At 32.9% G+C, this 13,086-nt stretch overlaps 1 protein-coding gene across 2 annotated transcripts; it reads left to right on the forward strand.

Moving 5' to 3' along the window:
• Positions 1-3,400: 3,400 nt before the first annotated feature.
• Positions 3,401-11,683, forward strand: LOC139896994 (uncharacterized). 2 transcript variants are annotated; one of them, XM_071879637.1, is made up of 7 exons: positions 3,401-3,607; positions 3,707-3,783; positions 3,907-3,943; positions 7,145-7,268; positions 7,425-7,548; positions 11,230-11,459; positions 11,560-11,683. In XM_071879637.1, exons 1-7 carry the CDS (start codon positions 3,481-3,483, stop codon positions 11,567-11,569), a joined length of 729 nt encoding a protein of 242 aa, XP_071735738.1. In that variant the 5' UTR covers positions 3,401-3,480; the 3' UTR covers positions 11,570-11,683. The 2 variants fall into 2 exon arrangements, with proteins under 2 accessions (XP_071735738.1, XP_071735737.1); XM_071879636.1 differs by having other exon boundaries at positions 11,230-11,676.
• The last annotated feature ends 1,403 nt before the right edge of the window (positions 11,684-13,086 follow it).

Consider the following 13,086-nt stretch of genomic DNA (forward strand, 5'->3'; position numbering starts at 1 on the left):
AACAGTAGATCCATACAGTTGACCACACGAGTGACATATGACTCGTACGAGTCACATCTCAACCGTACGATCTAACTAGCAAATATAACAGTTCAAGTAACCACTCACTCGTGCGGTTCACCATGCGGTTAACCGCCTCAATTGTACGAGTGAAAGCTCACTCGTGCGAGTGAAGGCTCACTTGTGCGAGTGATAAGGAACATCAATAGCAACATGTAAAGATATTTTCCAACATATATTCATCATATATTCATTCATTCATAAGCCTATATCAAGAATTCAACCCATAATAACATATTAACGCATGCACACTAGACACACACGCTAATACCTCTATTTCTGATCCAAATACATTTTGATATAGATTCTAAAGAGTTTACCATTGGAAATGATTTTTCATTACGATTCCAACGATACTTGATTCATAAAAAACGGAGTTACGGTTTGAAAGTTATGACCAAAACAAGTTTCCACAAATCTGACCCTGTGCTCACACGTGTGACTGAGGCCTCACTCGTGCGAGTGAGTCCTCACACGTGTGGTTGACCCTCAAAAGTGTGGTCACTAGTACAAGTGACCTGTCAAAAGTGTGGGTGCTGATGAACACTTACAGCTCGCTGTTTTCGCATTTTTTGACCCCAAAACATGGTTTTTGCTCAATCTGATCATGAAACCACTTAAAAAACATCATATAACAACTATAGAACATATATCTAACAATAATTAACACTAACGAACACAATTCATCAAGATTCAAGCATCAAGACTCACTTTTGCTCAAGAACACAAAAACCCACTTAATTAAGAATTCAAGCAACAATTCAAGCAAGCTAACCTGGATTATTGATTACTAGGACGCAAGAATTTAATCTCTAAAGCTTCTTGATTCAATTCCACACTTGAATTAGATTAGGGTTAGAGGTAGGAGATGAAGTTAGGTACGGTGTGTTTTTGAGAAATCTCTAGAGATATGGAGAAAATGACAGCACAATACACTTATTTGGGGTTAAAATCCCATACCCCATCACACCCGGGTATTTACCAGTTATCTGATAACTTACGTACCTCGTTAGGCGGCCCTAACGGAGTCCAAATTAAATAAACGAACCTGTTCTGTGACCCTTGTCACAAACTGGTCTCAACTATTCAACAACTTAATTATAAACACATAATTATTAAAACCACTATTTATGCCACACCCAAAGGTAGAATGGTCATTTCAACTAGGCCCAAAATGCGGGTGTTACATTTATCACTTATATATTAGTTTATTTGATTAATAATAGCATGTTTCAGTTTTAAAGAAGCATGTCATTAGTGACAGTTTAGTTCTCGTTATTTAATGGGAGAAAATTTAAAGAATTGTTGAAGTGACGATGATTTGACATGTTGTTTTATCAGGGTCAAAAATGGTGTTATGGTTGGGACTACTCTTAGACCACACCCTACCTTATTGTTATCTTCACGTTAAGTTCCGCCAACTTTTTCACATGAATTGGGAATATGTCATCGACTTGATCGTCACCATATACGACTCTATTATTAGTGTCAATAACAAATGTCGAATTATTGGTGGCTTGACTGTTGCATATAGCCTAAATTGAAAATTCAGTCAGGATTTAAAACTCATGGAAATTTGATTGTACTATTTTAATGACGTCTCATTTTTTATTTTTATTTATTTTATATTTTATTTTTTAAATTTTTTTCCGACTTATTGACCGGGTCCTCTCGGAAACAATTTCTCTATCCATAGAACATTAAGAATGATGACTTTCTCAACTCTTGAGAGTGTTTCATTTCGAGTGGAGAAATGACTTCTCTTTATTCTCGGATAGAGGAAGGATTGTCTACATATCACCTCTCCCAAACCCCATATATGTGGGATTGAGTTTTGTTGTTGTGGTTGCTCGTCAGCCAGTGCCTTGACGGTACCTTAACGCAATTGAGATAGGAGCATGTGTTTTTTTATTTGTACTTTGTGTTTTATATAGTGTACATATTATATTTTATTGATATATTTGCGTGCATTATTTGGTGTAAGATAGAGAGAGATTAGTTAAAGGAACGTTAAAGTTTTTGTATTGATGTGACGTGATATGGAGGAAAGAAGTTCAATTAAGAGCTGTCAGATAATGGTCTATATATTGCTTCTTCCGTCCCAAATTTATTGTGCACTATTCCATGATGTCCTAGATAAATGGATAAGAATAATATGATATAAATTTTTTGTGCTCATACACTTTAATGATGTACGAAAAAATGAATAAAAGTAACTGGTAAAATTGAAAATTTAACAAAAACAAAAAAAATACATGTGATAGATATATTTTTTTAAATTATGTATTTTTTGGTTTAGCGAAACAGATTTGAAACAAATGGACTAGAATATACTCGGTATATGATATGATTGCTTCTCAGCTCATACAATTCTAGAGAGAGAAAAAAATATGATAAGGTCAAACCAGAATCAGAAACTAAAAATAATAGTCTACCAACCAGTAGCTATATTCTAGAATAAAATCAGATCAGAATCCTAACCCTCATCATAATTTCCTTTTTCTTTTGCAGAAGAAGGGTAAACTTTCACCTCACCTCACCGACCCGACCCCTATAAACCAATCTATTACTCCCTAGCTACCCACCTATTTTCTGATATTTCCACCTAGGGTGTGTTTGGCACAAGAGCTTATGGGAGCTTATGAGAGCTTATGAGAGCTTGAGCTTATGATTTTAATAAGCTCTAAGTAATAAGCTTTGTTTGGTAGACATAAAAAGTAGAGCTTATGAAAATCATAAGCTCTAGAAAAAGAAGCTACTTTTAGTAGCTTATGAAAAAAAGTAGAGCTTATTAACGGGAAAATAAGCTCCAGCTAGTTTACCAAACACTTATAAAAAATAATAAGCTCCAGCTACCATAAGCTCCAGCTCCAGCTCTAGTCCATAATCTCAAGCTCCAGCTCCAACTATAAGCTCCAGCTCCAGCTAGTTTCATCCAAACACACACCTAAAGTTTGAACTAGATTGGCAAATTGAAAAAAGGATAATTTTTCTTTAACAACTTAACGTTAGCCCCAGTCAGAGGCGAAATTAGGATTTTTTTCTTTGGGGCAAATTTTTTTTTTAAACTGTAGCAATTTTGTTGGACAAAATTTGAAGATTTTGGAGCAATAGTTGGAGATTTTGGGGCAAAATTTGAAGATTTTGGGGCAAAAGTTGGAGATTTTGGGACAAAATTTGAAAGTTTTAGGCCAAAATATGTTGGTTTGGGAAAAAAAATCCACCCGAAGCAAAGTTGAAAAATCCAAAATTTTTATACTGAAAAAAAAAAAAAAATTCACGTGGCGGTCGGCCCCCTGCCCCCACACACTTTTGCCCATGGCACCAATCTTTGATAAAACCATATAGGCACATATATGATCATATTTCATATATTCACATATATATGAGATAGAGAAAAAATAAGATAGAGAATAAAAAATGGTGGGTTGTGAGAGGAATGGAACAGTGAGGCAATACATAAGAACAAAAGTTCCAAGGTTAAGGTGGACTCCTGATCTTCATAAATGTTTTGTTCATGCTATACACACTCTTGGTGGCCCTTATAGTATGTTTATTTACATCTATTATTTCTTATATATGATACAAATATAAGCATAATTTGTTATAGTTTTGTAATAATATTGTTGTGAATATGTATATCTAGAAGCAACAGCCAAGCTTGTTCTTCATTTGATGGATGTAAAGGGACTCACTATTTCCCATGTCAAAAGTCATCTTCAGGTGCACTTCATATTTTTTTTTTTTTACTTTTTTTTTCTTTCTTCTAATGAATATAGATATAGATATGAATGAATGTATATTAGCATAGGCATTTCATTTAATGTGTAAAATTGGAACTTGCAGATGTATAGAAGTATGAAGAGTGATGTTAATCCTCAAGGTTTGCATCTCTTCCATCACTATTTATTACTCGTACATTATAAGTAATTATTTGGAGCCATAACAAAAACCCTAAAAACCTCTTGGAAGCATAAATTGTGATCTTCATGTGGTATATATCATACTAGGTTTTGAGCCCGTACGTTGCACGGCTGCTTAAAAACCGTTTCAAATTAGTTATTACTCTGTACTAAGGAACTCCAATAGTGAAAGACTATATATTACCAAGGAAATTATGGTTTAAAAAAAAGGATCTAATATAATATTCGTTATGAGTTATGAAACATGTATATGCAAATATGCAATTATATATGTAAACAACCTAATAATTGGTTAACGTGAATGACTCATTAATGTCCCAACATTTCAAACCCGGAAATAGATGACAGTGACAGTTGAATAATTGTAAACGACAGTAGATATACATATGTTGAATAGCATTTTAATAATTTTAATAATATTACAAAAAAAGTCAAATCAAGTCAACTCTATAACATTACCTGAATCAACTCAAGGATAGGACACTGATCAAATGCTATATAACTCATCAAACATAAATGAAGTAATAACACATATATTAGGACTTAAGAGACTATGTACCATCTTCATCTATAAGTATAACTTACCAAACATAAAGAAGTAATAACATAGATATTAAGACTTAAAGAGAGTGTGCCATCTTCATCTATAGACTTCTTAGTTTTCTATTATTGCAAAATGAATTACAATTCAAATAATCTAATGCTGTAACAAAATGATTTAATTATACTAATATAAAATTTTACACTACATAATTTATTACATAGTTCACTTTTACTTAAGGAATGATCATGAACGAACATCCTCAACTGTTAAATAGGTGAAAAAAAACAAATAAAGGAATGTATTTTGAGCATCTCATACATTTTGTATCCTATAATTCAATCCATAACAACTTAAGAGTAGCGAAGCCGTTTATTTCTACAAAATGTAGTTCCACGGATTTAAAACTTCAACAAAAAATCTAGTAAGCAAAAAAATCTCCTATATTTCGGGTGATTTAGTATTATGAGCCCGTCCATTGGACGGAAGTTGTAAAAATATGATTCGCGAAGTATATATAAGAGGTTGAAGTTCGTTGCAGAAATTGTAATTGAACTTTATAGTCAAACTCAATTGTGTTTCAAATCCCTAAATCCATTTACTTAACCCCCCTCCCTCTGATCATTCTGGTAATCAATTATCTTCGAATCTTAATCGTTTTCAAACCTTACCTTACAAATCTATAGCTCATAATCTTTCCATCAGAATACAAATGATGAGAAGTCAAATTTAAAAATTAAATCAAATGTTAATAACATTATCCTCAAACTTGACACATCTGCTAACATTAATTATTCAATGATACATCCTTGTTAATGTATTTCTGTAACAATGCCATTGTCTTCGAAGTTGGGACATGGGTTATCGTTTCAAAAGAGGTGCCAAGTTGTGTAATGGGTCGAGTTGGGTCGGGCATACAATTTGTATGGGATGTTTCATAAATAATTGTTTCATTCCTCAACAAACTTAAAGAAGAATTAATGATTGATTCACTCTCCTTTATAACAAAAATCAGTCAATATTTAACACTAAAGAAGACAATTATGGCTTACTTGTGAGCCACCACAAGATCACACTTCATGCACCCAATGCTTAGCACAAGTTGCCCCAAGTGTGTCTGTCAAGACGATTCAACTAATGCAAGTTGTCACAGGGATCAAGGAGTAACTTTTACAACAATTTTAGTGACTTCGACCTGTTTTACTCACTAAATGCGTACAAAGCCTTACATGATAGACAGTTAGAATGAGTTGCTTTTATCATCTCCCTTTCGATTCTTCCGTTCCTTCATCCCATCTTCTTTCTCTTTCTATCTCCTAACCATCACTGTCTCATTGAGGACTTTTCACAAACGCCTTAAACACGATGTTTCAAAAGCACATTGTTTACTAAAAATATAACCAACTAAACAATACTATTAAACACGGATAAATAGAAATGTTAACTTCGTATAGGAAGGTAATGATAGCAAAGAGTTATAAAACGTAAACAGATCTTGTAAGTTACAAATGGAGATCGTATCATTAATATATGAAGACCGTAAATCTGCACGTTACTTCGAGGGTAATAACAATACACCTGGTAGTAACAATATTATCAAATTCAAATTAAAGTACGATATCTCTTAATATGCAATTCTCTGTTTAATTGTTTCAAATCCCATCATAGTAAATCAATAAGCATAGAACTCAAATTTAAACTATTAAGATTGCGTCAATACACAAAATCGATACAAATCATGAAATATCAATTTATAACGCAAGGGTAATAGATAATCGATCGTAAAAATTAAATCAACATATTGAAAACCAGGTATGACATGACCATGACCATTATAGTCGTCTACGAATGCAACACCACTTCGAAATCAACCATAGCTTTTGAGATCATAGTTTAATTTCTTCTTAACCTCTGGCATCGTCATATTAGGGTTACATGGGTGTGAGAGATAACTGATAAAATGGAATTGATAAGGTTTTTGAAATAGGGAAGTGATCCGTATATGCTTTGATTATCCTTTATTTTAATCCATTTATTTAAATTTAATTAATTTACGTAGTATTTAGATTGACATGTGTATTTTCCAGTTGTCATTAAATGTTGTTAAATCGGGATTAGTGACAAATAAGCTAATTTAAACTCTCTTTTATATAAATAGATAGATTTTTGACAGGTAAAAAGCATATGAAAAATTATCTAGATAGTACCATATTATTTATGATTTTCTTTCCAATAAAAGTATATATATTTACAAAAATAGAACAAAAACATATGAAGAACCCAATCTAGGCTTCCTTCTAGTTGTGGCATTTAATATGAAGATTCGCAAGCGTCGTCCCTTTCCCCAATTTTTTTTTTTCAATTAGTTAATTAAATATTATAGAAATTGGTGTTTTATATGAATATTTGGCAACAAAATCCATTAATTTTTAAGGTAATGACTAATGAGTTTTTTGGTCTCTTTTTTTACCTAGGTCAAAACCCAGTATAATTTTCAAAATAGAAAAAGTCATGTGCTTTGACAAATTATATTCTTGTCTCTTCTGTTTGTTTCCATGTGTTGTTTCACTTTATACTCTGTAAATATTCTGAATATTGTAAAAAACTTTTCAATTTTCAGATGATGATGATGATGTTCATGGCTCCATTGGAAGCATTGATCATGAGACTCAATTAGACACATCCATTCAAGAATCTTGTCCTGATTACATCATTCACCATCCATTCAATGTCCCTTCTAAGAGGTTAATTAGCCCATCACTTATTATGTCCTTAATATTTTTTATTTAAGGGATTCTATGGTTCTTAAGTGTAAGATATTTATACTTTAATTTATGTATATTGATTTTAATTACTACTAATTACTACTCGTAATTACTAATATTGTACTGTATATATAGAGGGAGAAGTGAGACAAAGTGGGAGAGAAGAATAAAGGGAAAAGATGATCATTCCTTTTGCATTCCACATTTTCAATTTAATCCTTCCTGCTTTACCCTTCAAACAGAATCTGACTACCTAATGGTACAATCTCTCTACCAAAAGATATAAAATATGATATGGAGTATTATTATATGGGTTAAAGCTATAAATACGCTATACACTTTCACTTTTATTACAATGTAGACTATATACCCAAAAAATACCGGTGTAAGCTGTATACTATCAAAAAGTATTCAAATGTAGGCTATTGGTGACCAGTTACCTGCTGAACTGGTAAAATTAATTATTTAACATTTTTTTTTTTTTTGCATTTTATATGTCTACAAATACGTTATATACTTTCAGTTTTGTTCCGATGTAGGATATATAAAAAAATGATTTGTTCCGATGTATCACCAACGTCATTCTCCACAAAGATGTCACGTCATCATTGAGTTTTTTTTATCTGTTTAATAAATTTTGTTCGTTCATTTTAGTACACTTTTTGAAAGTATATATAGTCTACGTTGGTATTTTTTGGGGTAGATAGCCTACATTGGAACAAAAGTGATTGTATATAGCGTATTTATGGCTTTAACCTTTATTATATATGCAAAAATGTTATATACATGAACGTTATGTGTATATGTATATATACGTATCCTTACACTTATAAATATGTAAATTTAGTCATTACATTATAATTCTGTAATTATTTAATGGGTTAATGAATGAAAAACACTATGTACCTTCAACGTTGTGACCTTATTCTCTAAGGTATTTTTATGTTCCATTTTGCACATTGTACTTTTAGCTTGCTTTTCTATTTAACAAATTAGCTACTCAAAACATTGCTTTGTATCTGAGAACTTTCAGTTTGACCAAAACATTTCATACTCGTACCTACAAACAACTACGTCGATCTTTATATGTTTTGGCCACGTGCGTTTATGCTAAGAAGGTTTGGATCTTTCAATTTTAAGAGGAATCTAATATGTACATGACCCCATATTGGTTAAAATAGGACATAAGTAGGAAGTAAACCATGTGCAAAATAGGACATAAAAAATATGTTGGACAAAAATGAGAAAAGATGAAACTGTGTTTTAGTTCTGAATTCTCTCCAATTTTTTTGTACATTACTTGCACTTAATTTTAGGTATGCAACATTTTCATTTTGTTTGTAAGCAAAAACTCTTAGTGGAAGATAAATACTCCGTAAAACATTGTCTAGTAGTTAAGGTAACATTAAGGGCGCCACTCCTATCCACGCTAAAGTGGAGGGTTTGGCGCTAGTCATCATTTAACGAAGATACGCAGGACGCCAGCCATTCAAATGGCATTAGTTGGCGGAGATAGGTGGGTCCCATTTTACGTTTTAAAAAAAATTCAACCAAGGAGGTGTTAGTGTGTTGCTAAAGAGATGTTAATGTTAATGTAACCATCCGGGCTTAGCTTGGATGGCCACTGAGTTGCTCCACCCTGCAACCCACCCGGGTTCGAGTCTGGCTTCGGTCGCTCGTTCAAAATGGGAGGTTGTTGTGAGGGGTGCCTTCACAGGCAATTCACCAGGTAGCGGGTCTGGCGCTCAGCGGGCTCGTTCCCCCAGGTTTACCCTCTGCGGGGGAGTCCAAAGGATTCGTTCGTAGGGGGGTTCCTGAGTCACCAAAAAAAAAGAAAAAAAAAAAAGAGATGTTAATGCTTCGTGAGTTTTAATATACCAAATTGAAGATTGATTTCACAAGCATACGAGCATCTCTGTTTTTTGGGTTTTAAACTAGTTACGTACATGTGTTTTAATTGAAGAGGGTCACCAAATGGATAGAAGAAAGTTTCAATTTATTATAGAGGTTCTAGCTCAAGTTCAATTTTTAATGTGATATTTTTATTAATGTATATTTTTAATTATTTGCTAAGGTATTGTTTTAAATCGTTAATGTAATACTTTTTAATTTATTTAAAAATTAATTTAAATAGTGAAAAGTGACGTGGAAATGTAAGATAGGGAGTTCAGTAAAAAAAAAAAAAAAAAAAAAAAAAAAAAAAGTGAAAGAAGTTTGTGCTGATGTGAGAACATTAAGTTAAAAAGGGCTAAGATACAGAGTGGCCTAAGCAAGGTTGAAAAAGACGCGAGATGGAGCCGAAACGGTAGCGACCTCAAAACGTCGTAACGAAAAAAAAGGGGCCGAGACGGGGTCGAAACAGATGTTGACTAATGTTGACTTTATATATATATAAATATATATTTACACATATTTTAAAGCTAAAAAACCTTCGTTAACAAGTTTGTACCTATAATTGCTACTAGAGTTAATATAATACAAAATGGAATACTAAATTAAGTTAATTTTAATTGATTTTACCGACTTATGATCGATTTTAACAGAATTATTTGACTTTTGACCGGCGTTGACCCAAGTTTTCCTGCATTTGGCCTGACTTTTGACCGTTGACCGACTTATAAGAAAAACGGGACGGGGTCGAAACGGTTTAGTCACCAAAACGCCGCAACGGGCATCGCAACGGACGCAACGGACGCTGTTTACAACAGTGGGCCTAAGTAAGTTTAAAATTCACTTAGATTATATTTAGTAACCAGTTAAAAATTCATTACTGTAATATTTATTGTCAGAATCTTAAAAGATTGATAATCAATTATTACCCTTACATACTAAATCTCATGAGGGATTCGGTCGTTTTGGGAATTTACATACTAAATCCCATGAGTGATTCAGTCGTTTTGGCCAAATTCCCAAAACCAAACGACAAGGTCAAAAAAAACCAAATTCCCACCCCAAACTTTGAACAATATGCAATTTCAACCCCCGAAAGAGAGGTGTAAACCGTCAAATCGTCAATTTAATTAATAAACTCCACCCAGATTTTTAAGGGAACGTATCTCCTCGCTCGACGCGCGTTAAATTTTTCCGACGCCACCATTCAACTCGAAATAATCTTACGAACCCAGCGCAACTAACTATACGCGAAACGGACGGTTTTCAAAAAACAGACCATTATGTATACTAGGTACTAACCCCGTGTATTCAAACACAACCGTAGCAAAACGTTTTTAACGTCAGCTATGATATGCAACCCGAAAGACCCCGCGTCATCGCACGGGTCACTTTTACTAGTTATAGTCTAAACTTGTGAGTTGACTATTATATAAAGTAATCCGTATGGGTTGGGTATAGTATTGCACAGTGAGAATATTTGAAAATCTAAAGCAGTCAGAATGTGGTTTCTTGCATGCTAAAGAATTTCAGTTACAAGTGTACTGGATTCAGCAAAAGTAGTGGTTAAACAACAACATGAAAATGGTGGTCCATAAAAATTTCAATGCAGGTGCCAAGGACAGTACAGTATAAGGAGACAACTATTTGTTTATTTATTTACTTATTTTTTGTTGTATATTGTATGATTATGATATGAATATGAATGAGAATGACTATCATATAACACTGCCAAACTATATAAATAGGACACATAAATTAACTTGTTTTTTTTATGCATTCGAACAAAAAGATATAGAGGCTAACTGTTACAACTATTATCTCCTAGCTAGTAAATGTCTGTCTACGTTTAGTTCAATTAACTAATATGAATATGATTGGTTGTTACACGCGATGGATATTTTGTTCGAATATGAATAGTATTTGAATACGCGGATCTATTGAATGCTTAGTGATTTAAGATTTTATAGTAAGGTTTGATTAAAGTTAATGTTTTAGTTTGGAATATCTGCCCATAATGATTTGGTTGCTTATTTTGATTATTACACAGAGTCCCAAACCAGAAAACATCGAACATGGATTATTATCGCCTGAGATTAAAGTTGAAAAATCGGAACATCATATTCAGGAATACACCGATGAGGTGGCGGGAGCTTGTGAATTATCATTGTCACTCTCGTTGCACCATCCTTCGGTCCAGATGAGCATTGGTTCATCGACTAGCGAAATCAGCGAAGCACAATCAAGCAGGCATAATCTAAGTGATAACTCTTCTGAAAGGTGTAGTGTTAATCTGGATCTATCTATTGCTCTATGCTGCTGATATATGCAAGCAGTAGTTAATTTTTGCTAAAATATACTAACATTTTCACTTGGTTAGTATTTTGTAGGTTGCAAGGTATCTATAATATTTTCACCAGGTCCTGTTAAGTATATATAATGAACTTATGGTTGTTTCTAGCTTAATGAGACTATATGAAGGTTAAACGAAGATTTAGCGCTTTGGGCAAATTGCCCAGAAAGGTAATATAATAGTCACATTTTCCCAATAAAGGGTATATTCCTTTTTTCTTTGCCCATAAAGGAGTTTGATTTCAATTTAGTGCTTAAAAAGGTGTATGAATTGAAAACGATTGCAATTAAGGTAATATCTGAAATGTGGCATTTTTAATTTTTTTTTTTTTTTTTTTCTGAGTTGTAATTTCATGTAATAACCTTATTGTCACGTCATTATTTCCGGTCATCTTCTCCAATCATTTTCTTGCCAAAAAATCGTTTTTAGTTAAATAAAATTTCCAAACAGCTATTAAAAATAAACAAATCGTTTGGTTAAACAAATTTTCCGGTCAGCTATCAAATTCCGGTCAATTATAAAATTCCGGTCAGTTATCAAAATTAAAAAAACTGTTTTGGTTAGACAAATTTTCTGGCCAAAAGAATTCGCACCGGATCTATTGTTTTGGTTCAACATATAGTTGCCGATCTACAAAATTAAACAAATTACAACAACAAATCGATACAAATAAAACAAAGTTTTACGGATCTACAAAATTAAATAAATTACAATTACAAATTTGGATTCGGTGGTTTCTCGATCTCAGTCAACAAATCGTATTCAAGATGAACCTTCCCAAACATTTGATAATCGTTGAGTCAGATTGTTCCACTCCACTTCGCATGATAAACCGCTCCATAAGTTCCAGATCTGAACAATGAAAAACCGTTCCAAACCATATATATGAACAATGGGTTTTAAGTATAAATCATACGGAGTATATGAATAACGGGTTTCGAAGTCGGGATTTGGAAAATGAAAAGAAATCTTTTTCTTTCAATTAATAAAATGACATGGAAATGACATGGAATTTACAACTCAGCAAAAAAAAAAAATTAAAAATGCCACATGTCAGATATTACCTCAATTGCAAGCGTTTTCAAATCACACACACCCTTTTAAGCATTAAATTGAAATTAAACTCCTTTATGGGTAAAGAAAAAACTGATATGCCCTTAATTGGAAAAAAAGTGGCTTTTATGTTACCTTTCTCCCCTTTATTTAACTTGTATGTTTAAACTTCTAAGATCAATGCACATTTTTTGTAATACCAACAAGAGGTGTAGCGGTTAGGCTTCTGATAAAGGTCGGAAATAGTCACGGGTGGATTACCCGGATAGCTATACCTTCCTTTTCCGGGTAGTGTAAAAACTTTATATGTTTACCTTATGCGTTACATATATTTTTTTAAGTAGTAGAAACTGAGCAACACTGTTTTGGACAGTTAGTGGATCTAACAGGCCTTGTTTATTGGAACTAATCGGTTTTGTTAGAGGATCGATCTTATTTGTTACTTTATATATACATATATCCTGTTTTAGTTAATAAGGCTTGAAGGTTTGATGGGTCAAA

This window comes from Rutidosis leptorrhynchoides, chromosome 3 (assembly GCF_046630445.1).
Source record: "Rutidosis leptorrhynchoides isolate AG116_Rl617_1_P2 chromosome 3, CSIRO_AGI_Rlap_v1, whole genome shotgun sequence".
NCBI classification, from domain to species: Eukaryota; Viridiplantae; Streptophyta; class Magnoliopsida; order Asterales; family Asteraceae; genus Rutidosis; species Rutidosis leptorrhynchoides.